Raw genomic sequence first — 25,690 nt, 5'->3', positions numbered from 1 at the left:
TCGCATTTGGATTCATGACATCTGCTGCTGAAATGGTAAGTGATTCCCTTTGGAGTTGAAGTGTCTTAGAATTGATTGAAACAGTCCTTGTCTTGTTGTATAGGAGTACAGCTTTGTTGCTTTGTGTGTCCAGGATTTTGAAAGAGAAGAGTAAAACTGGTTGGGGATTTGCTCTGGTAAATATTTGGCTAGCTTATGTTCCTGACTTCAGTGGACAGCTTGCAAATCCCTTACAGTGTTAGGGAATAAGTCCTCTCTTCAAATAGGGGTTAATTCATTGGAGAGTGATTTAGGTTGGGGAGTAACACTTTTTCAAAAAGGTTGTAAAGAAAATTGTGACAATCCTATAGATGGATATTGCAGCTAGAATGGCTCCCTGCGGTCACCCATCTGGGTGAGGGGAAATTAGTGTGAGCCTCTGCAACATGACCTGACACGAGAAATGGCTGCTACAGGCAGCTGGAGGCGTTCACAGACAATAATTGTGATGGAAACGGGGGACTTGGGTACTCAGTTTCCTTTTGCTTTCCAGTAGGCATTGAAGGAAAGCTGGAACGTAACCAGTGTAGAGAAAAATGGTAAAACTCCCTGTCTGACACCTGGTTTGAGCCCTCTGTGTCTCGGCAGGTGCGGCAGCAGGCAGTTGTGGCCCTCAGCTCTGGTGGTGGGGTGAATCTAGTGTCATCACTCAAGTAGCGGCAGATTGACAAATCTCTTCCTCCTCGTGATCAATAGGCCAAAACAGTCTAAGGCTTTACGGGCACAGCTCTTGTTTTAGTGAGGTATCCACTTGCTGGCATAGTTATTGACAGTGGGGATGGCAGTTTGCCACGGAGTTGGTGGTTTCTTGCTCCCTGCTGTGAGGAAGCTGGGCCCTTGTGGAGGAAAATGCACAAGTCTCGCTGGTGCTGTGGGTTTGTCCTTAGGGGTTAAGATTGGTTTCCCAAAAAGAGGAAACATAATGCAACAGTTGAGGAGTGAAGTCAGCATTAAGAGCACGCACTTAGGTGGCCTCCTTTCACCAGGAAAGAAAAGCAGGGTAGAAGGAGCAAGTTTTCAGAATTTTTTAATTTTTTTTTTTTTTTAATCAGACTGGTTTCTTATTCCTGAGTCATTTTTCCTTAGCTCGATTCATGAGACAGTGAAGCAGTGACAAAATGCACTGCAAGCTAGAGGGATTATATTCCCCCTGCAAACATACTGTTTCAGATTGACACATTAAACACGTACACAGGAGTATTCTTTTTTTCCCCCCTTTTCTTTGCACATCCTTCTGATTTTAGGCAGAAGGCCATATTTCTTTATTCCAGATGAAAATGTCAGGCAGGCCTGAGCGGCTGTGCTGCTGTTGGAAGGTGTGTGTTATGAACTGTTTGTTCAGTTTTGGGGTGGGCATCGCACTGCAGTGTGGCAGGGGACTGTGGTTGTGTATCTGCAGTCTCTCCTCTGCTTGCGTACAAGGGCAGGGCGCAGGCAGGCTTTGTGGGGTCTGTCAGTACTTCCCGATGGGTTGCAATGCAGAAGGTAGTAGTAAGTGCCAACAAGGGTGAGTTACTGCAGGTGCAGTGCTTTCCTCTTGCACCTGTGTTGCTCCCAGCCTCAGACCAAGCTTAGAGAGAGGGATAGTTCTGGTATTTCAGCTTGGTACCATGTAGTATCCTAGTGACATGTCTGTACTTACTTGAGACTTAGTAACTTGGCATGGAACCACAGCTTACCCTTTAGGAAGACTGCTGACTTAGACTTGGAGCTCTCGATGTATAGAGTACTCATCATAATCGTAATAAGACTTTCTGATTGTTATTTATCTTGTTTCTAAGATGCAAACCGTGCTTTCAGTTGCATGCCTCACATTCCATTGTTGTGTAGTCCTGTGGCCTTGTCAGCTAGCTGAAGCTGTTCCTTGTTCTCAGTTATTCTGTTACCTGTAGTACATGTGCTGTAATTAAGCATTAGGTCTCCTGTTTGATAAAGCTACAGGTGGATCCCAGTGAGGTGCCATTTTTTCCTCTTTTGTTGCCTTTGTTATGGCTAGTCTGTATGTTCTACGGGGTTTTTTTCAACATCCTTTCTGAAATGCAGGCTCTGTGACTACCTGTCATATTTAAGTAATGGTAATATCAACTTGGTTTACAGGAACAGGACACAGCCAAACTGAGCAGGGAGGTTATACCTGTTTATACAGGCAAGGTTTGCATTTACCTTTTGGTTATAGTGTCAGATTAGGATTGTTTATGTTTCATACTCTATCCACTTAGTAGGATTGAAAAGCCTTTTATTAATAGCTACCAATTTCTAGAAAGGAAATTTTCATAAAGAACTTTTACCCATTAGTGAATGATTTTGGGATCTTCCAGTGGTGTTTCTGTAGATGTCTGAGAGTGACTTCCCCAAAATCCAAGACTCCTTGGGCAGGCAAAGAGCAGTCCCAGTGCACCAGTTAGAGGAAGTCACAGCTTTGTTTTTGCAGAAGTTCACAATAAGAGCTAATGTTTCCTTGAACTCAACCTTATCTTAAGAAAAGGTAATTTATTCCCTGACTGATTTTTCATGGAAATTTAACTTCTTCTAACAGTGCTGTCTCTATCTGCCACTACTCCTGTCTGGTTTTTTTCTGCTTTTTGTCCTACATGCCATCTGTCTTATTTTCTGTTTTGTTTTCTTTTTAAATACTCTAAGCTAATGCAGCAGATAACAGTATGAATATTTATGAACCATTGCTGGCACCCTCGTTCTGAGGGGAAGAGGTGTGGATGGCTTCCTGCCAGGTCAGGTGATGCTGTGATTGCAGAAACTAATTGGGATCTGGAGGGGATGCTACAAGGAACAACTTGGTATCATCAGTGGCTCAGCAGTGCTTGCATGCTGTGTCAGTAGTCACTGTGCGCAGATAACGTAGTAGCACTAGTCTGTTGTTGGAGTTAACAATCTTGTGGTCAAGTAACGCACCAGTCTGGTGGCAAGGGCTTTATTTTACGGTCAGCTTAAGAAGTAGCATTTCTGTAATGATTTTTAAGTAGCTATACTGATGCCAAAGACCCGGGCACTTCTGATAAAGCTGGGTATAACACTGTATGCAGTTTTGGTAGCTGTAACAAGCTCCGCAAAGCTTTGTAGTCCAGGAAGTGGCTTGAGTTTTTCCTTCACGCTTTCTTACAAAGATTCGGATAATGCAGAGAACCACTGAAGAGTATAATAGAGTAATTTTACCCATTAAGATTATTAGTATGATGTTTAGAATATATATTAAAAAGAAATTATTAATTTGTAATATATAAGCAATATTTGACTTTTTGTACTCCTGTTTTTTCCATCCTGGTTGCTGATCAAACATTTTGCAGTGAAGATGCTGAAGACTGATGGCTAAAGGTAGCAGCTGTGGTAACCCATGACATAAAATCCAGGCAGTTCCATCTGTCCCAGCTCCAAAAGTTTCTGAAATGCAGGTGTTGTTTGGTAGATGCATGGTGCAAGTGGTGACGTCCTGGTGACAATGGGTGGAGAACCAAGGAGATAAAACTTTGACTCTTACTTTGTTACGGAACAGTGTGGTGAAATGTGTTCAGGTATGTGGTGAAAGATTGACTTGGCCTGCTGTAAACCAGTCACGCAGATATGGGCCAAATGATTAACAGCTGCTGAACATAAAAGCCCCCTTGCCACCCAGATGTGCGGGGTCAAGTAGCAAGCAGTCTGAGTAGTCACCAGAGCAGTTAGGAGATGCATTGAGAACCACAAAGGATTAGTAAGGGTGGCTTTCTGCCAGTATGGCGAGTTGTTTTCCAGCCCTTGTGCTTAGGTATCAGCTGAAGAAATTTAATTTGATTTACCAGTAGTTTGTTTCGGTTTTTTTAGTGTATAATGCTGAGCTGTGTTGGTTAAGTATGCCTTGTTGTTAGGTGTGAGTAGATGGTGGGAGGTGGCTGGCATCATCACATCACTGTACAGAGGCTAGGCAGGAACTTGCAGTGGCGTCTACATTTGTGTCCTGCTACAGTCACGCTTACAGGATGGAAAGTAAAATCTCCTGTGTGGGGCTAGTGCTGATGTGGTTGCTCATTGCGGCACATTTGTTTCCTTATATACAGGAATTCTGGATTCCTTAAAATTGAGCGCTGCTGCTAACTGATCACTCGGTGGATAAATTTTTAAGTGGGTTATTTGTTTTGAAAATTTTATTTCCCTTTGTAACGCATAATTTCTGTTAGTACAGGTAACACAAAAAAAAAAAGAAAAAAGATTAAGGAGCTGGAGGTTAGTTTTCTTTTCTCTTGCCTGTTGACACTATGCACTTGATGCTATTGTGTGAGTAGTAAGTTTCAGTGTTTTGTCAACCAGTTGTGTCCTTTCCTGAGCCCTGCTCTGGTACTTCCCCTGTCCAGCCTACGCCTGGCAAGTAACACGCAGGTTTTACAGGAAGGGGACTAGAGACTGATCTTGAGACCAAAATGGTACAGCAAGTACAAGAAATCCAGAATATTCTGCAGGCACGGTGGAAAGAGCAACTAACATGAACGCCAGGAAACAACCAGACCTTATGCAGTGGTGTATGTTGGTGGGTTCCCCTGAGCTCCACAGGTAGCAAGCTGTGGAAAAACTGCACCCAGGAGAGTGGTTCCTAGCCCTTCTGCTCAGCTCTGAGCATGCTTCAGATTAAGCTTGAGAGAAGAGTTCCTTCTTTTCCTCCTGAGAAGGAAATGCAGACCCAGACCCAGATCGGGGGCATGCTGTACCTTGCAGAATGCAGCACCGCTCTGCTAGGAGCAAGGCACGCTTGAGGGGTGCTGTGGGCAGTTTGTGCTAGCACCGGTGGAAAGCTGAGGAGGTTTGCAAAAGGAAAGCTGGCGGAGCTGAAGGGGCCGCCTGTAGCACCAAACCTGATTTTAAGGTGCTTCTGGGGAAACGTGTATTTCTTTGTACTAGGTAACTGTAGTGTGGTCATTTTGTCATGTGGAGCAGTGTTGTATTTGGGATGTGAGGGCTTCAAGTCAGAAAATGTATTTCTTGGGCAAAGTCATTGTCATCCCTTGGTAAATGCTAACAGGCCTTTAAAAGCCTTTCTTCTGGCTGTGGTGGGGTTTTTTTGTTTGCTTGTTTGTTTAGTATTTAGAAGCTTCGTAAACAATCAAACTTTCATGGATGTAACTGAAATCAGGACTTCACCTTCAGTGCTGAGTACGGTTTTCAACTCTTAACTGCTTTGCAGTCAGCATTATATTGCATTTAAAATAAAAGTTTTACCTGGTACTGTGTTTTGTAACTGTTGTTTAAGTTTTGATTACTTCTTCATCCCACGTACTATTTGTTGTGAATTCTGTGATGAAAGAACTGTGGATGATTATTTTCTCACTGAAAGGCTCTAGGATGAGAGCATACAGTGTTATAAATTGGAATTTACTTTATCTGACCTTGAAACATACCTTTCTTCCTGCTTCTTTTCACTTTTTTTTTTTTTTCTTTTTACTTCACTGAGTCCAGCAAGCAGATAGCTCCGAAAAGCAATTTTGACCTGTGGAAGCTAGTGCTCGGTATTACCTGTTCATTAGATTAGCCCAGCCATGTGTTTGAGATTGGAAATGCGTGTTTTAATCCTAGGTTTTGTAATAGTTATTGGTAAGAACATGAATCTAGCTCTGGGGTAATACACTTCCCGCAGGTAATGCGTCGGTCCTTTTTAGTGCACCCTGATGGGGTAGGTGTAAGCTGCTTTTTCTATTTTTTGAAATATGTATGTCTCTACCCAGTTTGGACAGTTTTTCAGAGTAACTGTGAAAAGGTATGAATTGCTCTGTGCCAAGTTTTAATTTTTAACACCAAAACTGGAAGTACTACAGCCCCCTCAAAAACAGAGGGTTTAACATGGACCAACATCATATCCAGGCCCGCCCCAACCCCACCCAAAAAACCCCCCCTCAAAACTCATTAATTAGCTGTTTGGCTAGCTTTAACTTGAGGAAGGGCAAGCAATTACTTAGCTGTAGCTGTAAACAAGTGAAGGCAAGGTTTTGTCTGGAAGGTGTTGGGCAATCTGAAACACTCACCATTACCAGCTATGTCAGGCATAACTTGTGAAAATGAAAAGTCAGCAACTTTCATCTTTAGGCCCCCACTCTGCAAACGTGTGCTTAGGTATTGGAAGCATAACTTGTGTGAGTAGTCCCTCTGATTGCATTTGGTACGTGAGTAGAGAGCTCAGTGACGTTGTGATAGAGCTGAGATGGCTTACATGAAAATGCAGCACTGGAGGAATTGAAGCTATTTTTAAAATTCAGTCAAATTTTGTGAAGGTTGTTTTGTTTTTGTTTTTTTCCCCCAGCAAAAAGAAATACCTAGCTTCAGAAATTGTGAGTTACTTTGTTGATAACTGTAAGTGGAAGATGTTTGAATTTTAATTTTAAGATCAGCCTGTTTTGTTCAACAGTAGCACCTCGGTTCAATAATAATGTTTGAAACGCTTGAGTAATACGAAAGTAAAATATATACTGCTATCTTTTTACCAGAAAATTTCTACACTTCTGTTTTTTATGCAATACTACTCAACCCTAATTCGAGTGTATTTTTTAACTTTTTGTTGTGTGGAGTTTTTTTTGTTAACTCAGCCCTGAACTATCTCACTGACTGAACACATCCAGAGTTGAGCAAATAAAGTCCAAATTAGATATGCTGAAAAAAGGGTAGTGTATATCTGTTTTGTGTGAACCATTCCGTTGTTCTCTCTTTTGTGCATACAAAGAAATACGTTGCTAACTTTATTTACCTGAATAATTTCAAGCAAACACTTAGCTATGCACAAATGGTCAGAACACAGAAAAGTAGAGAAACCTCATTTTTCTGTTTCTGGAAGGAAGCAAGCAGCTATTCAGAGAGACTTTCTAATGAGGTAGGTAAATGTAATTGTGCTATGGTATATAGCAAGGGGAATTCAGTTTGAGAGGGGAGGTTTTGCTTTGTACGTAGTGCAAGGTGACTCTTGATACAAAGCCAGAAACTGTGTGTAGTGGTGTACAGGAATCCAGAGATGGAGGAAGGAAAAATGGTTAGATAATAAAGGTTTTAAGGATGTTTCAGAAGAGCAAGAGAACTAAATCATTCTTAGTTACACAATGTGTAGAGGAATTTTGCAAGGAGGAAGGAAATAATTAGCTGCTTTTAAAATAGGCTTCAGACTGTGCAGTGGGTAGAGGGTACAATTTACTGTTCATTGTTGTAATTTTAATGCACCTAATGCTGCCAACATCTGAGCACCTGTGAAGCTGTGTGTGCTGGTGTAATGCAAGGTCACACTCAACAGACTGTAATGCAATAAATGTTGCAGGTTAAGGAATTGAAAAGTAAACAATGAAGGTTTCCAGGGTTAATTTTGTACATTAGAAATGTACAGGTTTTCTGCTACAACTGAACTGTTCAATATGTAACTGTTCAATATGTACAATGTATGCAGTGTGGCACAGTTAAGGTTGCTATGGGAACCTGGCATTTTGGTTCTGCTAATGGTGTTTCAGAAAGGAAAATATTTGCATTGCATCGCTGTGACTCTTTTCTTTCCCCACTCCTCAGCTCCTTTGCTTCTTGATTGGGAGGTAGGTGACAGAGAAAAAGCCATGGCCTGGGATGTGCATGAGTCCTTGCAACCAGGGTCGATTGGAAGAAGGGATGTTGAGCTGAAACTTAAAAATTATCATTTTCCTTTCAAGTCATTCTTGTGTCTTGAGTTGCGTTTTGTAGTGAGGAAGTATTTAAATGTTACTGTTTTACAGTATAGTATCAGTGGGCTATTAATTTGAGGATCTTACTCTGGAAACTTGAAAATGATGGGTACTTTCTAAAGAAAAGTTTCAAGTTATTTTCGCAGCATGATTATGAATATTGTTGGAAATGTACTTGACCTAAAAACCAGTGACCAGTTCTAATACTTCCTGTTAGATTGATTAATTTATTCATATTTTAACTTTTATTGCCTGGCGTTATTCTGTAAAGCACTGAGAACATGTTAGCCAAGTCTCATTGAGTACAATGGCAATACTTACAAATATAAACCTAACTTTATGCTTAAGCATTTTGGGATCTAAAGTAATTGTAAGTAGAAGGTGATTTATGGTACCTGTCATTTACGGTACAGGTATTTGTGCCAAGCATCAAGCTGCATCTTTGTCGTTTAAGTGACTCTTTAAACACCTGTCTCTTTCTGCTCTACCTCTACTTTATTTACTGTTGGTATAAATGCCTGTATTGGGTTGGTGAGGAAAGAGCCGAGAAGCGAGCGAGCAAGTTTGCTGTGAAGCTGGGAACACGCATTTGTCTTTCACAGTCTGTTTTTTCTCATCTCCTGAATGCTGGCCGTAGGTCTCGGCAGCACTCGTCTTTCAAAGTGTGCATTTGCCAAGGCCCACCGAACGAAGCCGCTGCTCGAGGAGTTACGTGGACGGTTATCTGCCCAGGCTTTCTGCTGCAGGGCTGCCTTCTGTGGCAGAAGTAAGGGTGTGCTTGCTGTTCAGCTGTGTGCAGCAAAGCCGGCTGGAAGTGGGTGTGAGCTGGCATGGCAGAGTATAAACTGAACTGCAGATACAGAACCGCTTCTGCTGATTCTGCTGCAGATTATTTGTGTGTTAATTTTGGGTGGAGGAGCAGTAGCAAACAGCTGAAGTAGGTGAAAGGGAGGAAGGCTAAGGGCATAATATTTCAAACTGGCAGCTGCTTGCCACATGGACGTAAACAGCCTGAGAGAGGCGAGCGAAAACCCACTTTCTTTGGCTTGGCACTTTAGTTGGCCAAGGTCCCCTTGATCGCCAAAGGACATTTGCTGTGCACCTCTCTGCAGTGGTGCCGCTGTTTTGCTAGTGCAAATCCCACTTGAGCCCTGTGTAAGCTAATTCATAGAAGAAACACTGATGTATGGCCAGGCCTGGGATCTGTGACACTGTGGATCCAGTGGCCCTTAACAGCATTCTGTGTATGGAATGGTAGGACAGTTCTTCTGGCTGCTCACCTGGCATGGAGGTGGCACCAGGCAGGCAGCTGATTTTGTTTGCTACCTGGCTTGCTTTCTCTCTGCTGTGTAGGAGTGGTGAGAATGGAGTGACTTTCTGTTCACTGCTTCTGTCTCTTTGCTTGGTTCAGAGACAGGAATCTAAGGAGGACTTGGTCATGTCCCTTAAAAATGTGGTAGAGAACCTGTAACTCATTGGCTCTGGGAGTGATGTGGTTATCTTTTTGACCTTGTCAAAACAGATGTGCAGGCTTTCTTTGAAATAGTTCTAAACAGATCATGAAACTAGCAGTTGTGGGGAGCAAGGAACGTGCTGGTGTCAACTGCCAAATCAGCAAGGTAGTGCTGAGGGGATTGTCTAAATACTAATTGTCTAAATGTTCATCAATTTTTATTTTTTAGAAAACTGCACGTACTTGGTGTTTTAGTTGAATGCTGCTAAGCACATACATAGAAGTCCTTTGTGTGTATGCCTGTGTGCTCCAGGGAGAAGGAACAGTGACATCTGTCTTACCCTCTCTGGATATGGTAAACTGCATCCTCCTCTTGTTCTGTGGTGGTGGAACTATGACGCTGTACGTCAGTTTAGGATCTGACTCAGAAAGGTAACATAAACTGTGATAGAAATGCCTTCGTATGTGGCATTGGACTCGATGATCTTAAAGGTCTTTTCCAACCTTAATGATTCTGTAAGCACAGACTTTATTTCATTCAGCAGGTGTCCCAGGAAAGAAAAGGCGCAAAAGGGTAAGCCACGTGCCTTGCAGTTACAAGATCTTGGTTTTGTAGTAACTTTGCAGAATGACTGTTTTCTGTCAACAGTCCATAAAGATGCAGGATTTGGCATTTAGACTCCACATACTATGTATACCTGTACAATGTGAACTTGAAGGGCTGCTGGGTTCAGAAGGCTTGGGCTTGGTGCTTACTTGAACCAGGGTAGGTTAAAACAGGGGGTACAAGAAGAAGGTGTTAATTCTTTTAAAACTTCTGCAGCAATGTTCTTGCTGACTTAAAAAGGAATTTTTTTTCTAAGTGGCCTGGTTTCAAACAGCACTATACTCTTATATTTGGTATGGCATAGCACTCTACCTGTTAATAGTTTACACTGCATTTTGTAACTGGTTTCTGTCTAGCAACCACAGCTGAATTACACAGTAGAATATATTGTTCCTTATGGAAAATGCATTTGGTGATGTTCAGCTGCCAATCAGGGAAGATTAAATCTGGATGTTTTTCTCTCTTGACAACCGTCACTAGTGAGGTGGAATTTCGGTAGCTCTTTTGCTTCCCCTTTATTCTGTGTGAAACATGACAGCCTGAGTTAGTTAGTAAGTCTCCTCCCAAGCCAGGTAGAAATAATTTGGCTGGGGAGCCCATTGGAGCTGAATCAAGTTTTGTTATTGTTGTTCTGTTTCTGAATCAGAAATGTTTCTGTTGCATTGATTCTCATTTATTTTATTTGAACTTTGTTCGTGTGGCCAGGCTGTTGCAGATCCAGTTGGGGAGTTAGAATCATACAGTCATTAAGGTTGGAAAAGACCTTTAAGATCATCAAGTCCAACCATCAACCCAATGCCACCATGTCCTGAAGTGCCATGTCCACATGTTTTTTGAACACTTCCAGAGATGGTGACTCCACCACCTCCCTGGGCAGCCTGTTCCAATGCTTGACCACTCTCTCGGTGAAGAGATTTTTCCTAATATCTAATCTAAACCTCCCCTGGTGCAACTTGAGGCCATTTCCTCTTGTCCTATCACTAGTTACTTGGGAGAAGAGACCAACACCCTCGTCGCCACAACCCCCTTTCAGGTAGTTGCAGAGAGTGATAAAGTCTCCCCTCAGCCTCCTCTTCTCCAGACTGAACAACCCCAGTTCCTTCAGCCGCTCGTCATAAGACTTGTGCTCCAGACTCCTCACCAGCTTCGTTGCCCTTCTCTGGACACGCTTGAGCACCTCAGCATCCTTCTTGTAGTGAGGGGTCCAAAACTGAACACAGGATTCGAGGTGTGGCCTCAACTTCACCTGAGTTGAAGGTGTTCTAAACTTAGCCTATCCTTAACAGCATTGACAGGGAATGAAAATGCTTGGACTGTTAAGTTTACTACACCTCTGTAGTGGGGATAACCTCCTAAACATTGCAGGCAGTTCCTCAAGAAATGTTTGTTTCCTTTGCCTGTCTTATCTCCAGGTCTTATCTTCACTGTCCTTGAGAGTCTACAAGGTGCAATAGCCACGTGGAATCTCTCTCTCTCTCTCCATTTGGAGATAGAGAAATTGTGATACTAGTCTGTGTTTAGTCTGAACAAGAAGTCTGGAAATTGCTTCTGCACACAAATTTATTTTCTGTTTCTTAATTTTTGCATTTTAACTGTTGTGGGATTTTCAGAGTGCACCCTTGTTACAAGAAACATGACAGGCTTAATACTTTAAAGGTCAGTAGAGTTGCATACTTAAATAAGGGCTCTTCACCTAAGCAAGGGTTGAGTCATTAGCCTCAACTTCACCAAGGTGGAGTAGCTCCCGTAGGTTAGTTTAGCATCCTTCAGTTACGTATAATGGACTGGAATTTCTTCATAGAGCTTATTAATGTTTTAGAAATAACATTACACTTTATATGGTAATTACAATGTAACTTATTGTTTTAAAATAATTCCATATTTATCTTAAGATAGCTTTAGGATAAACTATTTTTTGTCCATTCTACTGAATCTAACTTAACAAAATTAGCCTGTGCTGTGTTTTATTGCCTTGTACTAGTGCTTTCCCGAAAGCTTCCAATCTTGTTTTTAGCTAGGTCATTCTGCCTGAATAAAAAACTAAAGAAGTTGTGGTTTACTCTCGTCTATGCTGGCTGTGCATTTTTGTTACCTTTCATCTTGAGATGCTGTAGTGTTTATTCTGAAACTTTTATCTTTACTATTACACCGAATGAAATACCCTAGCAGAGTATGGAAGCAGTAAAACTCAACCTGGTTAGGCCAGTCAGTGAGGCGTTAATGAAATACTGCAAAGTTTAGCATTTCTCACAAGGTGCTAATGTGCTTTCACCTTCCTCGTTTTATAAATGGCATGTCTGTTGAAATGAATGCTGGAATTGATATTAGTGCTCTGGCTTGTGAAGCTTAATCATATGCATTTATATGAACCAGTACCAAATTATAACACAACTCCTTTTCCCTGTTAACCTGTTTCTGTTGCCTTATGCTTAAAGGTGTTTTGTGTGACCGTATGCTGCAGCCTTGTTGGTGTGTGTTTGTATCTGCATCTGCACAGTGCCCTGGAAACTGCTTTGGGCTCACCCAGAGGCGCAGATAGCAACCCCCAAGGGTTCAGATTCCGAACTAATACACTGAAAGTAATTCCCCTCTATCTGTGATTTGTTCTACAATTTCTTGTTCTACCAGCTTGATAGACATTTTTAATATTGCTCTTGTAGTACTACATACATGTCTTTCCTTTTTTGATATTAATACTGACTTGGTGTAATTGTTGTCTCTCATGGTGCACTTTTCTAGAGGTGAGAATTGGCTGATGTACCCAGAAGACTTGTTAGCTGTAAGAAGACACTCCGCTGCAGAGTTGCAGATCTAAGCAGAATCATTAGTAGTGCTTCATGTCTGAAAATGACCGGTGGCAACACCTGAATGTTTGTATTGCGGCAGATGATAGTAAGGAAGTGTGCAGTGGTATGAGCAGGTGTGTGTGGTGTTCGCCTGTAGTCTCAGGTGCAGAGGTAAAATACAGAAGCAAAAATAAGAAACCCAATGTTGTGTGGGATGCTGCACTAGAGAGCAGATGGGAGCTACCTGGTGTGTCTGGGCAGCATCGTGTTCACTTGGCACAGCGGAGTCTCCCTGTTACATGCATGGCATGACCGTGTCCGCTTGGCTGTCTCACTGGGAGTCTTCTGCCTTAATCTGCTCCGTCCTCCTAACTCTGGAAAATCTGTGCTTAGACCTCTCACCTCCCATGTTTGTTTTCCACATGATCGCTTGCCTTGTGGGGCCCCTGCTAAGGTACAGGATACTACCCTTTACTTGGTTTCCCTAAATTCAATTAATTGCTTTTTCACATATTTCCTGAAGGAGCTGAGAGTGCCATTTAAATCTAGATCCTCAGGGGAGTTGGGCTTTTTATTTTCTTTCGTGGATCTGAGCTTTAATTTCTATGCATATGCCCGCAGAGCCGAGTAAAGGTGAGACTGTGTTACGGATCTCCAAAGTTTGTCAGTTTAAATTTTACATGGAAAATAATAACAAGTTCCTTGTCAAATTAATCTCCTTCCTTGCTTTCATTGCTGCTGGCTATTTGGGCTGATTGGATTAAAGCTGGTGGGAGGATAGTTGCTCCCACGTTGCTCTTTGCTCTCCTTTGAGTGTGTAGAGGTACTTCCTGTAGCTCAGTTCCCCATTTGCAAAGTGGGGATTAACAGCATTTTCCTACCTCATGGGTTGAGAGGTGTTGACTCTACAGGATTGTGAAAATATATAGAGAAAATCGCATGATCTTGAACATTTTTTTTAATCTATGTCTTTCCAGGACTTGCAGTGGGCGGAGATGGCCAGAGACAAGCTATAGAGTCCACTGAATGTTCTAGAAATAATCAGATAATTAATTGGCTTCTGCTTTGCTAGTGCTTTGGATGTGCTGTTTTTTGTGTGCACAGTTTTGTAAATTAATGCTCACAGTTGGAGGATTGATGGATCATGCTTTAGACCCAGCAAACAGGATTTCTGGGTGCTTACCCTTGAGTGCAGCAGGCAGGTCCTTTTGTTGTCTCATGAAAATGCAAACTACTTAAACTGCAAGTAGCAAGGTATATTATTCTTCATGCTGCCTGAGAAGGAACGGAAAAGAGAGGCAAAATTAAATAAATTGGAAAAATTTATCCAAGTCTCTAGAGGATTTAGGATGCTTTATTCACACATATACTTATTTTTAATGTTCCACTCAAACACAGGTCCCTTGCCCTTTGTTTATTCTCACACTTTGAGCATCTTCCTCTTCTGCTGCTTTGAATGTACCATGACAGGAGGCTGCTGTGCTGCAGTGCCAGGTGACAGAGTGGGCAGCAGGAGCTGGAAGCAGCATTTCTGGAGGTCTTGGGAGGGTGGTGGCAGTTGCAGTGTGATGGATACCCACAGTCAGGAGTTCAGTCTGTTCCTGTGATTTTTTTTTTTTTTCCTTAAAATTTTGTTTTCTTTTTTGTTTTTGTTTTGTGGCCTTGCTGGAGCATTCCTACCCTCAGTACAAACTCCCAGTAGCATCCCCCAAACTTCCTGGCAGCAAGCCTAAACAGACAAGGCGAGTATCCAAAAATATGCTAATATAAATGAAAAAAAATCCAGATGAATAGGACTAACAGCAAAAAAGAGATATATTTTTATGTATTTTGTTCTTTTTTTCGTATAATTAGCCAATGTCAGAACCTGATAAATTTGGAGAGTGGCAAATTTAACATCGTTACTTAAATGCATTGTTTGTCCATCAGGAATACCTTTCCTCTTGAAATTATGTAAAAAGAATTAGCATTGCTGTAGATATATAAGCTTTTCACTGTCTATTTCAGTTTCAGTGTAGAAAGTGTTAAACAGAGTCTGAACTTTCTGTAAAATCAGCTTTGTCATCGTTTGAGTTTGGACTGTACTCATGGTAGATGAGTAAGATGTCTGTCTCCCAGAATATAAATATCCCCCAAATACGTACATTTTTAATAGTCTGCCTGATTCAGTCTTCATCTCTACCAGCAAGGAGCTACCAGGAAACGAAGATTCATTTTAATCATATGTCCTTAAAAACATTTTAAGCAGTTAATATTAATAAAGAATACCTGGGGTTTCTTTCTGGGGAGAAATCAAAGGACAGGTAGGGGAGAAATGTGGAGTAGGTTTGCTTTTTTTGATGTAACTTTAAAATATCAGTGACAACCTGTAACATAAACATGGCTTTTGTACTGTTACTGTTAGAACTAGAAATTGAGAAGGACCTTTCAGAAATACTAGTTTTCAGTAGCAATTACTGCAGGTTATACTGTGATCCTCCCAGCTTTCAGGCTGTTTTTTTTTTCTTAAGCCCAAGAACAAAAGTAAACTCAGAGGTTATGAAGTCTGCATTCCTAATCAGTTTGCTTTTCCTAGTACTATATTTTCAAAGTATAACTTTCAGCCTTAAATATGCCTTCCTAGAACACCACCTTTGTTCTTCTAAGAAGGCGAACTAAATAAGTGTTAAGTCAACGGAGTGGGACCTAATGTTAATTTATTTCGTGAAAATTTTAATTAATTGGTGACTGGATATGAGATCCCTGTGTATTTTGATTAGCAAAAGAAAAAAAAAATCACCTGAATGCATTTATTACTTCTGGTCTATGCGTAACATTCCAATTTTCTGAGTGCTTATCTGTTCTGAATATAATTTTTTTTTTAAGGTCTTGATTTATTCACCCTCATCATGTGAAAGGACTTGGAGTTGCGTTTAGTTGATGTGGGAAGAACAGGCTCTGTACCCGCGTTGTCACTGCTAGCTTTGTTTGGCATTGATGAAAGCACACAGCAAACCTTACACTTGGCGAGCTGAGAAACGCCACGGTGGCTTGGTGCTGGCACCTCTTGCAGCATCTGCGGCTAGGTCCAAGCTTAAGCCCTACCTCCTCTCTCTTCGTGTCCCTCTTTGCCTGGCTGTGGGCAGGTGAGGTTTTCTCTCCCTGGCTCCCCGGGCAGTATCACTCCCTTCGTCTGCCGTCACCATGCTGGGGCAGGGCTGGTATTCCCCCGGATGGAGTCGGTAGATGATGGGAGAGGAAGAGAATGAATGGGAGGAACTTGCCGCTGACTATTCCACAGGGTGAGGCCCTGAGGCCAGATCTTGCTTCCTTCCATTAATCCCAGCTGGTGATGTTTCAGTGAGACGAGAGGGGCTCTCCCCACTTCCCTCTTCTCATAGAGTTAATATTCTCTTGGTGCTCTGTGGTTATTTGATAGTTCGTGGTGTCAACGTAGGACTCCACTCTGGCCCATCAGTGCCCTTGCCTGCACGTCGCAGAGTGTACTGAAGGCATAGCAGGCAAAGTGGAAAGAGGCGTTCCTCTTTGAACTCCCTGTAGTTTGCTATAGAGGTTGTAGTTGTATGCTCTGAAAGATGTATTGTAACTCTAAATGCAGTGCTAACAAAGCCACTGTTTTTGATCCTCTGAAGATCTAAGGACCTGCTCCAACAGAAAAGATAAGGATGCATCGAAATTCTCAGGAAGTATGTGGTATCTTCATACAGACTGGACGTCTGAGCAGTGCAATTTGTTTTGATGCTTTTCTTATGCTACTGACATGTAGGTTTTCATGTCTGGCTGAAGACTGACATGCATTAACTTGCAGAGATAAAATAGTGTTCTATTTATAAAGCCAAAGATGTCATAGGCAAATTTGCTGTTTAAAGAATGACCATTACTATAAATCTCTACCTGATGCATAAAGATCAGAGAGACTAGATTCTTTTTGATGCACTGAATGTATTCAAAATTAATGAGTAAGAAAAAGTGCATTTTGAAGCAATGGACTTTAATTGCTGTGGACCGAGGCTCCATAAATATGGAGAGCAAATTATGGCAAGTATTTCTGATAGAATGTAGCATGGTATGTTCTTTGGTTTTCCAAGCAGATTAGTCTATTTTTACTACATTATCTCTTTTGTTGACATATGGCAGTTTGTAGTTTATGATCTTTTAATGCAGGGGAAAACAATGGGAACTGATTAGGTCCCAGAGGAATTTTTCTTCTTTTGCTACAAATCATAATTTACATGGCTTCCCTTTCTTTGTTGTACAGCCCATTAGACTAAAATATTTAGTAGTAACTTCTGGTTTGAACTTTAATCTGGTATACTGATAAAAACTCTTCAGAAGTTACCTTATTTTGTATATCTTCAAGCTATTGGGCTGGGTTGAATGTGTTGGAGAGGGGAAGAGGATAAAATATCTTGGCAGGAATCTTGGAAAGCAATTATGTGGCATATCGTTAATTGCGGTAATTACCAAGCAGTTCTGAAATTCCCAACTCCTGGTTTCCAGGTGCCTCAGTATGGCATTCTGCAAAGTGGTGGTGATTTCTGTGTCAAAAGCCAGTGTTACTGGTCTCCCCCCGCCACCCCTCCTTTTTTTTTTTTTTTAAACTTCTCAGAAAACCTTCACTCGTCCTGTTCTATCTCAAATTGAATGCAATTCATCTGGAGAGCAGAAGGTCCATCAAGTTTCTCCCTGTATACTTGTTTAAACTTGTGTATCGTTCACAACAGTCAAACCTGTGTAAAGAATGTAGATCACTCTTTTTTTTCTTTACATTATTTTAAAACTTTCTTATTTCTCGCTATTTTACACAATTTTAATAAAGTGAACATTATGTGTCTGTCTTGTTATACTGTTTGTACTGGATATTTCCAGAGCTGCTCTTGATCTTTCTGTCTATAAAACACATGAAACGAGGAAGATGTTTTGGTATAAACTATTTAACAGCTTGCAAAATATTTTCATCTTTCCAGGGTTTTAAAACTTGCTACTGCTCTTTGCAGTAGCAAGCTCTACCAGCTTTGCAGTATCTCTCTTCCTCTGTGGAGAAACTGGCCTGAGAGCATTTATTTGGTTTTGTCTCATTGTATACTAAATGGCTATCACATGGCAAGCATTGACTGGTTAAAGTTTTACTTTGCTTTGTCACTGGGTCAGTTGCATTTCCACAACCCTGTTGGTTTTTGGAGGTGTTGTTGACATGTTCAGTTCTGAACTTTCTGTTTTTAAATGTTATATACAGGGGACTCTGCCTGGATATGAGGTTCTGAGGGGAAGAAGAGCATCACACTTGGCCGTTCACCTTGCCTATTTGACTGTACATAATGGAGACCAAGGAAGAGAAGAAGGAACGAAGACAAGGTTATTTTGCTCGGTAAGGTTACAGGGATTATTTCAACGTTGATTACAATACGGAACTCTTCATTCTGCCTTTTTCACAAGGCTTTACGATTTTTCAAGTATGTATGAAAATGAAACCCATGCTGCATTATGTATCCAGAAAGTGTGTTCCTTGCTGTGTCCCTATTGTAGGAGTGGTGATTTTCTCCTTTTCGGGAGTGGAGATAAACTTGAATTATAACTGTTATTTGTAACACAAAACTGTTCTTGGGTACTCAGTTGCAAATTGCGCTGCATTTGAGCTTCCAGTGTCCAGTTCCTGATGAGTGTTTACAAAAACAAGCACATCTAAAACATAAACATGTCTAAACCTAAAGTTTATCTGATTTCAAATGAAGCATGGACTAAGTAGCACTATCTCATAGGATAAGATCAGCTAAGAAAGAGTAGTTATATGCTGGTAGGTTAAGCTGCCTAGAGTATATAATCTTTATAATTAAAAGCAATGTCTTTTCAGTCAATCATTTTTATCATTTGGAATTCATGATTGGTGATTTTTAAGAAATAAGTGATGTTGATTTCCTAATAACTTGTCTTTGTTAGTTTAGCAAGTCTATAATCATCTCTGAGCTCTGATTTGCAAGAAGAACGAACTTACTGTTGGGGGTGGTGAAGGAAATCGGTATAGAAAACATCTTTGACTCAAAGGTACTTTCTGCACCATTGAAGAGGAAAAGCGTATACTGTCTCTGCTCTGTACTTAATAAGTGTTACTGAAGCTGCACTAAAACACTAGCCTTAGTGCGTTACAGAAATCTAGAGACATGCCTGTCACACCACTTGGAAGTAGTAGTGTGGGGAAAAGTTGCAGCACTTCTTTATTGCTGTTCAGGTGGTCTGTAGTGGTGGCTGAAGATTTCAAGAAGTTTTGTGGTGAAGGACATCTGTTAATGCCGAGTAACTTGCTTTCCATTTGGAGAAAGGCAATTGTGTTGATGTTGACAGAAAGGAATGTTGCAGTTTTGGATTTTGATAAAGGGAAATAAATAATGGCACCTATAGCAGAGGAGGTATCAAGTAGGATAAAGCAGAAGTAGCTGAAGAGATTGTACTAAGGAGCAAGTAATTTCTTGTTAAGGAGGACTCAGGCTTTCAGAGAGATGTCTGAGTAAGATGTTTTAGTATTGAAGAGAATGTTTTGAGTCCTTTCTAAATGTTGTCTGCTAAACAAAATGGAAAGCCACAAGAGGCTTTCGGCAAAGTCGTTGACATTTTATTTAATTTCTTTTGCACCTTTCCTGTGTCATCTGTGGCTATTCTCTTAAAAATTCACAGGGGCAGCGTGTCTTGTATGGGCACAGAACATTAGGCAAGGGTAAAAAAGACCTGAAATAAATTCTTAGTTCTAGCACTTACCTGCTATGTAACTTTGGCAAGGTCATCTATCTCCTTCCCTCCTGGCTTGCATCTTCTTTCTTATATGTAGGTTGCAGGCCCTTAAATTAAGTTCCCGCTCTAAGGAAACCTGTGTATGATTTCTACGAGAATGTTCTTGCAGACCCTCAAGTCATGTTTTAATAGAAGCTAAAGTAGGTCAGGAGGTGGTATGCCCAGCTTACCTTCATGTATATTGTCTGTGTGTGCAGTCAGGGGCAGAACCAGAACTGAATTTACATGTCCTTGATTTTAGTCTACCGTCGTTAAGTCTAGCATGCTTCCTCTAATAGACAGGTGTCCCAGCATCTTGCAGATGAAGGGTTTGAATGCTTTACATGATGACCCTTGTAAATGTCATATGAGTACCTGAAAATAATAGGCAGCTTATATTCTAACGATGTCCCTACCTGGTTTTTAAATTTTTTTTAAATTTAGCCTTTGATTTGATGTAGACAGAAGTTCCCAGCTTAGGTGCCTGATATTGGAACATGGAGATAATTTAATCAGGTGTGTGCTTTGTTGCTGTCAATTTTGGTTGTTTCATGTCTTAGAATGTATGGACACCTGTTCTGTCCTTAAATTTAAGCACCTTCATACTGTTTTGTATACTACTTTAAACACCGTGCTTTTCCTGCCAGCTTGGGCTCATATTTATTAAGTTCAGCGCAACATCAGCTGATTCCTCAACACATGTACCCCTCTACTTCCATTATGGTTGTTTTTTTTCCCCCCATACCTCTTATTACTGTTATGTTTTGTGAGCCCAAGATAATAATAGTATTTACAAAATCTAAATTTATCTATAGTAAACATATAGCTATGTTTACTCATGAGTAAACATGTGACAAGTACTCTCCCCCCACCTTTACCTTAATCTTATTATTTTTGCCTATGATCAGCTGTTCATGGGAGAAGACTCTACTGCTTACCAAGGAAGAGAATGGGAAACTGGTTAGACGTTTTGCCAGCAGGACATGAAAATGTGCTCTCTGTTAGGAGGGTGGGGAAAAGGGCTCTGCTCTGCTCCAGGGCTGAGAAGAAGGATCCTGCTTATATCCTGGTTAGAAAGGAGAAAACTTATATATTCAACTCTGATGAAATAAAATTATTTATAACTACCTGGTAGACTATATTAATGAAAATACACAAATTTTAATAGGAAACTTCACTCTTTAATGTGGAGGGAAGGGTTATTGTGGTATTAACAAGGACAAAAGCATTAACTGAAAAAAGGAAGATGATAGCTCTTTCTCTTAAGCTTCTGCTCACAGAAACTCAAGTTCTCTGTTGGCAGAGTGAGGGAGCGTGTGGGCATGAACAGCGGGATGAGCAGTGGCCTCGTTGCCCTGCCAGCATCCGAAAGGGTCTGACTTCCTGTCAGGAAGTGGCTTTTGGCCTTCAAGCTGGTGTAATCTTGGCCCCTCCTGGACAGCTTTTGGTAAGGGGTGGTGTTCCATGTCTGACTGATCATGCTAGCAGTTGTTAGAGAGGTTAGCCTGAGAACGCCAAAGTACTTGGAGTGGTTAGCGTAGTGGTAGTTATGTGCTAACAAACCAGCTCCGGAACTGCTAGAGAGGAAGCAAGATTAAAATGAAATAGCTGTCTGCATCTCTGTGCCCCAAATTTAGTGTTGTAAAGAAGCTGGTTTAAACTTTTATCCTTTAAAATATTTCAAATTTCTCTATAGAAGAGAGCCACACAACTTTCCCCTACAGATCTTCATGGTCTGAGTGCCTCAGTTTTCCCGGGTCTCTTCCCCTCCCTATGGCAAGTGAAGCAGAAATAAAACCCTCACCATCCATTTTTGCTTCTTACCGAATGCTCCTTTACCCACTGTGTTTTGTGGTAAAGGGCTTATTTTTTGCCTTGGTTGGCAAGAAATGAAACAAGTAACTTCTCAAAAAAAATAGAAATCTCTACAAAACTTCTTAAAGACAAATTTAGATTCCTTATGCAGATAAAATGTTACAGCTTGTGGGTGTTTAACAGGCAAGTGAAAGTATAAGAGTAACATGCAAGCATAGATCTCTTATGCAATAGGTCCTTATTTGAGACTGCTACACCTACTTAATGACTATTCTGTGTAGTGAAGTTTTCTTGCCTAATTCTTCAAACTTTGTTTTCAGGCTCTTCCGTTGACTTCTGTGTCATTAGCTCCCAAATGGACCAATATTATTGCGGCTCTTGCAACTGTTTCCTCTTGATGTGAAGTCTGCCCTGGTATCCAGCAAGTCCAAAAATAGATAGTACAGCGTAGTAATAGATGTGCAATGGCACATCTATGTGTATTGGGTCCCTGACTCTGCTGTGACATTTGGTGCTTTTTACTGTGATTAGGTGCCCTTGAACCCTGGTACAACTTGCCATTTCCCTTTGCCTGTGCTTCCTTTATCTTCCCTCTCCCCTTACAGAATGGAGAACCTCTTGGTTTTCCCCTGCCTGTTGTGTAGGATCAAGTTCAGAGGTATTTCACCTTGTGAAATGAATAGCTATTAAATTTTTAACTTAATTTAAAAAGAAATTGGCAAAATGAGTGACGTGTGTCACATGGAAAGAATTACTTTGGCTATAAATTGGTAATCTGGAATGCTGTACAGTCTGTACAGTTTGAAACTGGAATTGCTTTGCCTGTGCTATTGTGTGATACTGGATGTATTTGGATGAGAAGTTCTAGAAGATGAGAAATTGTAAGGGAAGAGTTTGAGTAGTTTTCTGAAAGAGTGACAAAAGGGGCTCTTTTTAGTTTCAAGTTTCCTGTGTCTCTTAACCTTCCTCAATGTGAGTTACTCAGCATTTTCCATGCTTTATATAATCTATCTATAACATATGTAAAGTAGCTCTCTACTACTATCTTAGCAGAGGACAAAAAATAATTAGTGCTTTATTTGAAAAAATGTTACTTTTCAAAAAGTCGACTGAGATGCTTACATTAATTTTATCAATAGTTATATCTGCAACTTGTGGTGACCTTAATCTGAAGAATGCTGAATAGAGATGAACTGTAAAACTGATACTTAAGTTGAATGATTTTTTTTTTTTTTTTAATAGTTTCCAGGGGAATTACAAATTTTAGTTATCTGTCTCTCTTTTTTTTTTTTTTTTTGGTCACCACTGAGAGCCAGATTTCTGAAGTCAAAGATGAAGTGCTTGTGTTAGCGAAAATATTCTCACTGGGATTTGGGTGCTTTTGTGTTTATTGAATTTACATCAGTCTTGTTACCATCATTCTTTTGAAAAAAAACTACGTAAATGTCTGAGACATGCTCCAGAGACCATCTGAGTAGGCAGAGACTCCCTTTAGTTCCAGATTGCTAATACTCTGTCAGAACCTGAGGCCATTTTACAGCCTGATGTTCACCTCATGTTGCCTTATTACCCTCAAACATTCACATCATGTTTTAATTTTATTTAGATTATTGGCTTAGGTGCCTAAATTTACATTCATACAGATTAAAATTCGTACATTAAAACGAAGATTTACAAAGATATATATGAGTGTTTAGTACATTTATCATTTACTTGTTACCAGGCTCTAATTTACAACTTTTTTTTCCTTCTCCTAATTATTTTTTAATACCTAAAAATAAGTAAAACAAACCATACAACAAATGGTATACAGCATTCCAATCACAGCCAAACCTTAGCTTTCCTCTTAAACATTCACAACCCATGACAGGTAGGAATCATTAATACATAGTTGCTGAGCTGTAAACAGCTAGAGTCCAGAAAGCTTAGCTGGAGAAGGAGTCAGATATACTTGGCATATTGTTCTGGTCTTTCCCTGGTCCTTGCTCTTGGTTGCTATTGGAGGACGGATTTTGCCTTGCACAGATCCTTGGTCTGACATGCTATGGTCCCTCCTTTGGTGAGTCTTTTGCAAATTACAATCTAACAGGTTTATAAGTATCTCGTCTGGAATTTGTTCTGTTTTATTCCCATATTCAGTATTTGTAGAGTTCATATTTTTCATTCCTGTGGCTATTAAGACATAGGCAGATGATGAAATGAGAAAAATGCATCGAGCACAGAGGGAGTGTGTGGAAATGGAGGCTATCAGTGGTGGCTAAGAAGGAGGGAAATCCAGTTAAGGAATATATGCGCAAACATACTTTCCTTGGGGCATCTCCTATACAGGAAACTTTGTTACCAGTTTTTCTGTTAGGTGCTTTTCTTGTTGGACAGAGTCATTAGATCCTTGCCACAGGCTTCAAATATTGGGTGCTCCTCAGATCACTATTTCTCTAGCAATTGTCTCCTCACAATTGTTCTTGTTTGGCTGAGTCAAAGTGTTGATGTTTGTTCAGGTTTCCTTTAGCACCCATAATTTATTTTTTGCTTTCAGACGGAGAAGTTTCCACTCATTGTTTTTAAAACAAACCATCATGGAGGTTTATCTTGGGTGTGAAGAATAGTCAGGCCAAGATCCTGGAGATGCTTAATTTTTTTTAAATGACTCTAGGAAATAATACATCATCTCAGCTCATCTGTATAATGGAAATTTCTTAGCTCTGCTTCCGGGCGTATAAACATTACTTCATAATCCTGTTATTGAAACTAAAAACAGTATTGCATTTTACTGGTATTGTTTCAACCAGTAACATATATGCCGGAGGCACTGTATTTTCTAAGAAAAGGCTGAAAATATCACTACTTCAGATTTATGGGGTGCAATGGATATTATTTGCTCTGTCATTTAGGGGTGTTTATGTGGGATAGTTTATTTGCTGTGTTGGCTGCTGAGAGAAGCCATAAAATATTTTTGAAACATGCAGTATTGTGATTTGCTTTCCAGTTACTTAAAATGGAGGGGTTTCAATGTTTTTAGCAGACTTTCTGCCTGCTGCTGTGTAGGTTAGTATTTCAGTTGTCCTTTGTAACTGTTGTAGTCTTCAGACATTAAAGAATGTCTAGAATTTCACAGACAGCAGCACGAGGAGTTTTTGAGCACAGCTTTCGGTGGTTGATCAGGTCCTTCAAATGCTTGAGACACTTGCTTTTCATTGCTCATAAACTTACTGTTGTATATAGAAAAAAATATGAAAGTGTTCTTTTTATTGTAGATGTAAACCCGAAGAATGAGAGTTGGGGGAAGATTTAACTTGCTTTTCCTGAAGAGTGTTGTAGTGCCAGGGAAGAGTACGTTGCACAGCTGCTTATCTTGGGAACTGTTTCCTCATCTCATGTTGCTGTTGCTTTCTGGACTCTGAGATTTTTTTTTTTTTTTTTTATATTAGTGGTCTTGTAATTCTGTGGTGCTCCTCTACTTAGCTTGTGAATCACAGAATTATTCCCAATGTGAATGTTTCCCCTAGGAAGCATAATCAAGGCAGTGGTTTGTGCAGTCTCAGTTCTTTCCAGTGCTTTCATCCTGAAGAGTAGTGGATCCATTTAGGATTGAAGAAGAACTTTGTTATCGGATAACAGAGTTTGTGAAAGTATCTAATGGGGCCCTGAGGCTTTCTTCAGGATTTTTCAAAATTTTCCAGTAGCAGAAACGCTATTTATGGAGATACAAAGCTTGCATAAGACGGGAAGCATGGTTAATCTCCTCACCCGTTCACTTCCCTCTGCATGTGAAGTGAGACTGGGTAACAGTGTGGGCTCTGTATAAAGAAGCTTTTTTTAGGAAAGAGAAGAAAGGGAGAGTTTCATGATGTTCCTGATTTCTTTGAGGGCTATATCACAGAATATACAGAGAAGAGAGTTTCTGTTTATTTAATCTTCAAACATGCTGTCTCACACCTGCAATTTCAGAATTTTCATTAATCACCTTGCAAGATACATGTAAGGCTGGCTTGTTAGGCAGCAGACATATGATGACCTTATATTTGATTTTCCCAAAGGGACCTTTGGGTGTCTCTTATCAGCCTTGAAAAAGAAACTGCAAGAAAAGAAACTTAATTTAGCCTCCTTTTAGAACATAAATAGTTACATGATAGGCCTTTTGATGTAGAAGTCTGTGCAGTTTTGATAAGAGTTGCTATTAATATAGCTGTAATGTATTTTGTCTTCCTCTCCTTCCCTGTGGCCTGCAGCTGCGTATGCTGGGCACAGGCGGTGTGCTGGAGGTGCCTGGTGGGCTGTGCCAATTACCTTCTGGCCCTTGGAGGGATTTAAAGGCTATAACACTTGGTAGCTTCAGAAGATGGCTTTCTGGATAGGTGAGATACAGACTTTTTACTGTTGTCTGTAGGAAGGTGATATTATTACCTTTTAAAATTACACTGTGTTTGTGTAGTGTCTGCAGGTATGGTCTTGTGCCCTCAGCCTCCCAGATGTGTCTTCTCTTCTGCTCTTAGGACCTACTACATGAAATTCTGCTTAATCCCAGTGAAGTCTAGCTTAAATGCTGGTAGAAATTCAGCAG

General features: G+C 40.5%; 1 protein-coding gene across 1 annotated transcript in view; it reads left to right on the top strand.

Moving 5' to 3' along the window:
• Positions 1-17,765: 17,765 nt before the first annotated feature.
• Positions 17,766-25,690, top strand: part of LOC104625981 (nuclear receptor coactivator 7) — a 53,518-nt gene continuing 45,593 nt past the window's right edge. Inside the window, exon 1 of the mRNA XM_010293774.1 lies at positions 17,766-17,920. Within this exon, the coding sequence (XP_010292076.1) occupies positions 17,871-17,920 (50 nt within the window). The 5' untranslated portion in view covers positions 17,766-17,870. The remainder of the gene's footprint in view (positions 17,921-25,690) is intronic.

This window comes from Phaethon lepturus, unplaced genomic scaffold (assembly GCF_000687285.1).
Source record: "Phaethon lepturus isolate BGI_N335 unplaced genomic scaffold, ASM68728v1 scaffold48848, whole genome shotgun sequence".
NCBI lineage: Eukaryota > Metazoa > Chordata > Aves > Phaethontiformes > Phaethontidae > Phaethon > Phaethon lepturus.
Note: the sequence above shows the minus strand (reverse complement) of the source record. Positions and strands in the feature narration are given on the sequence as shown.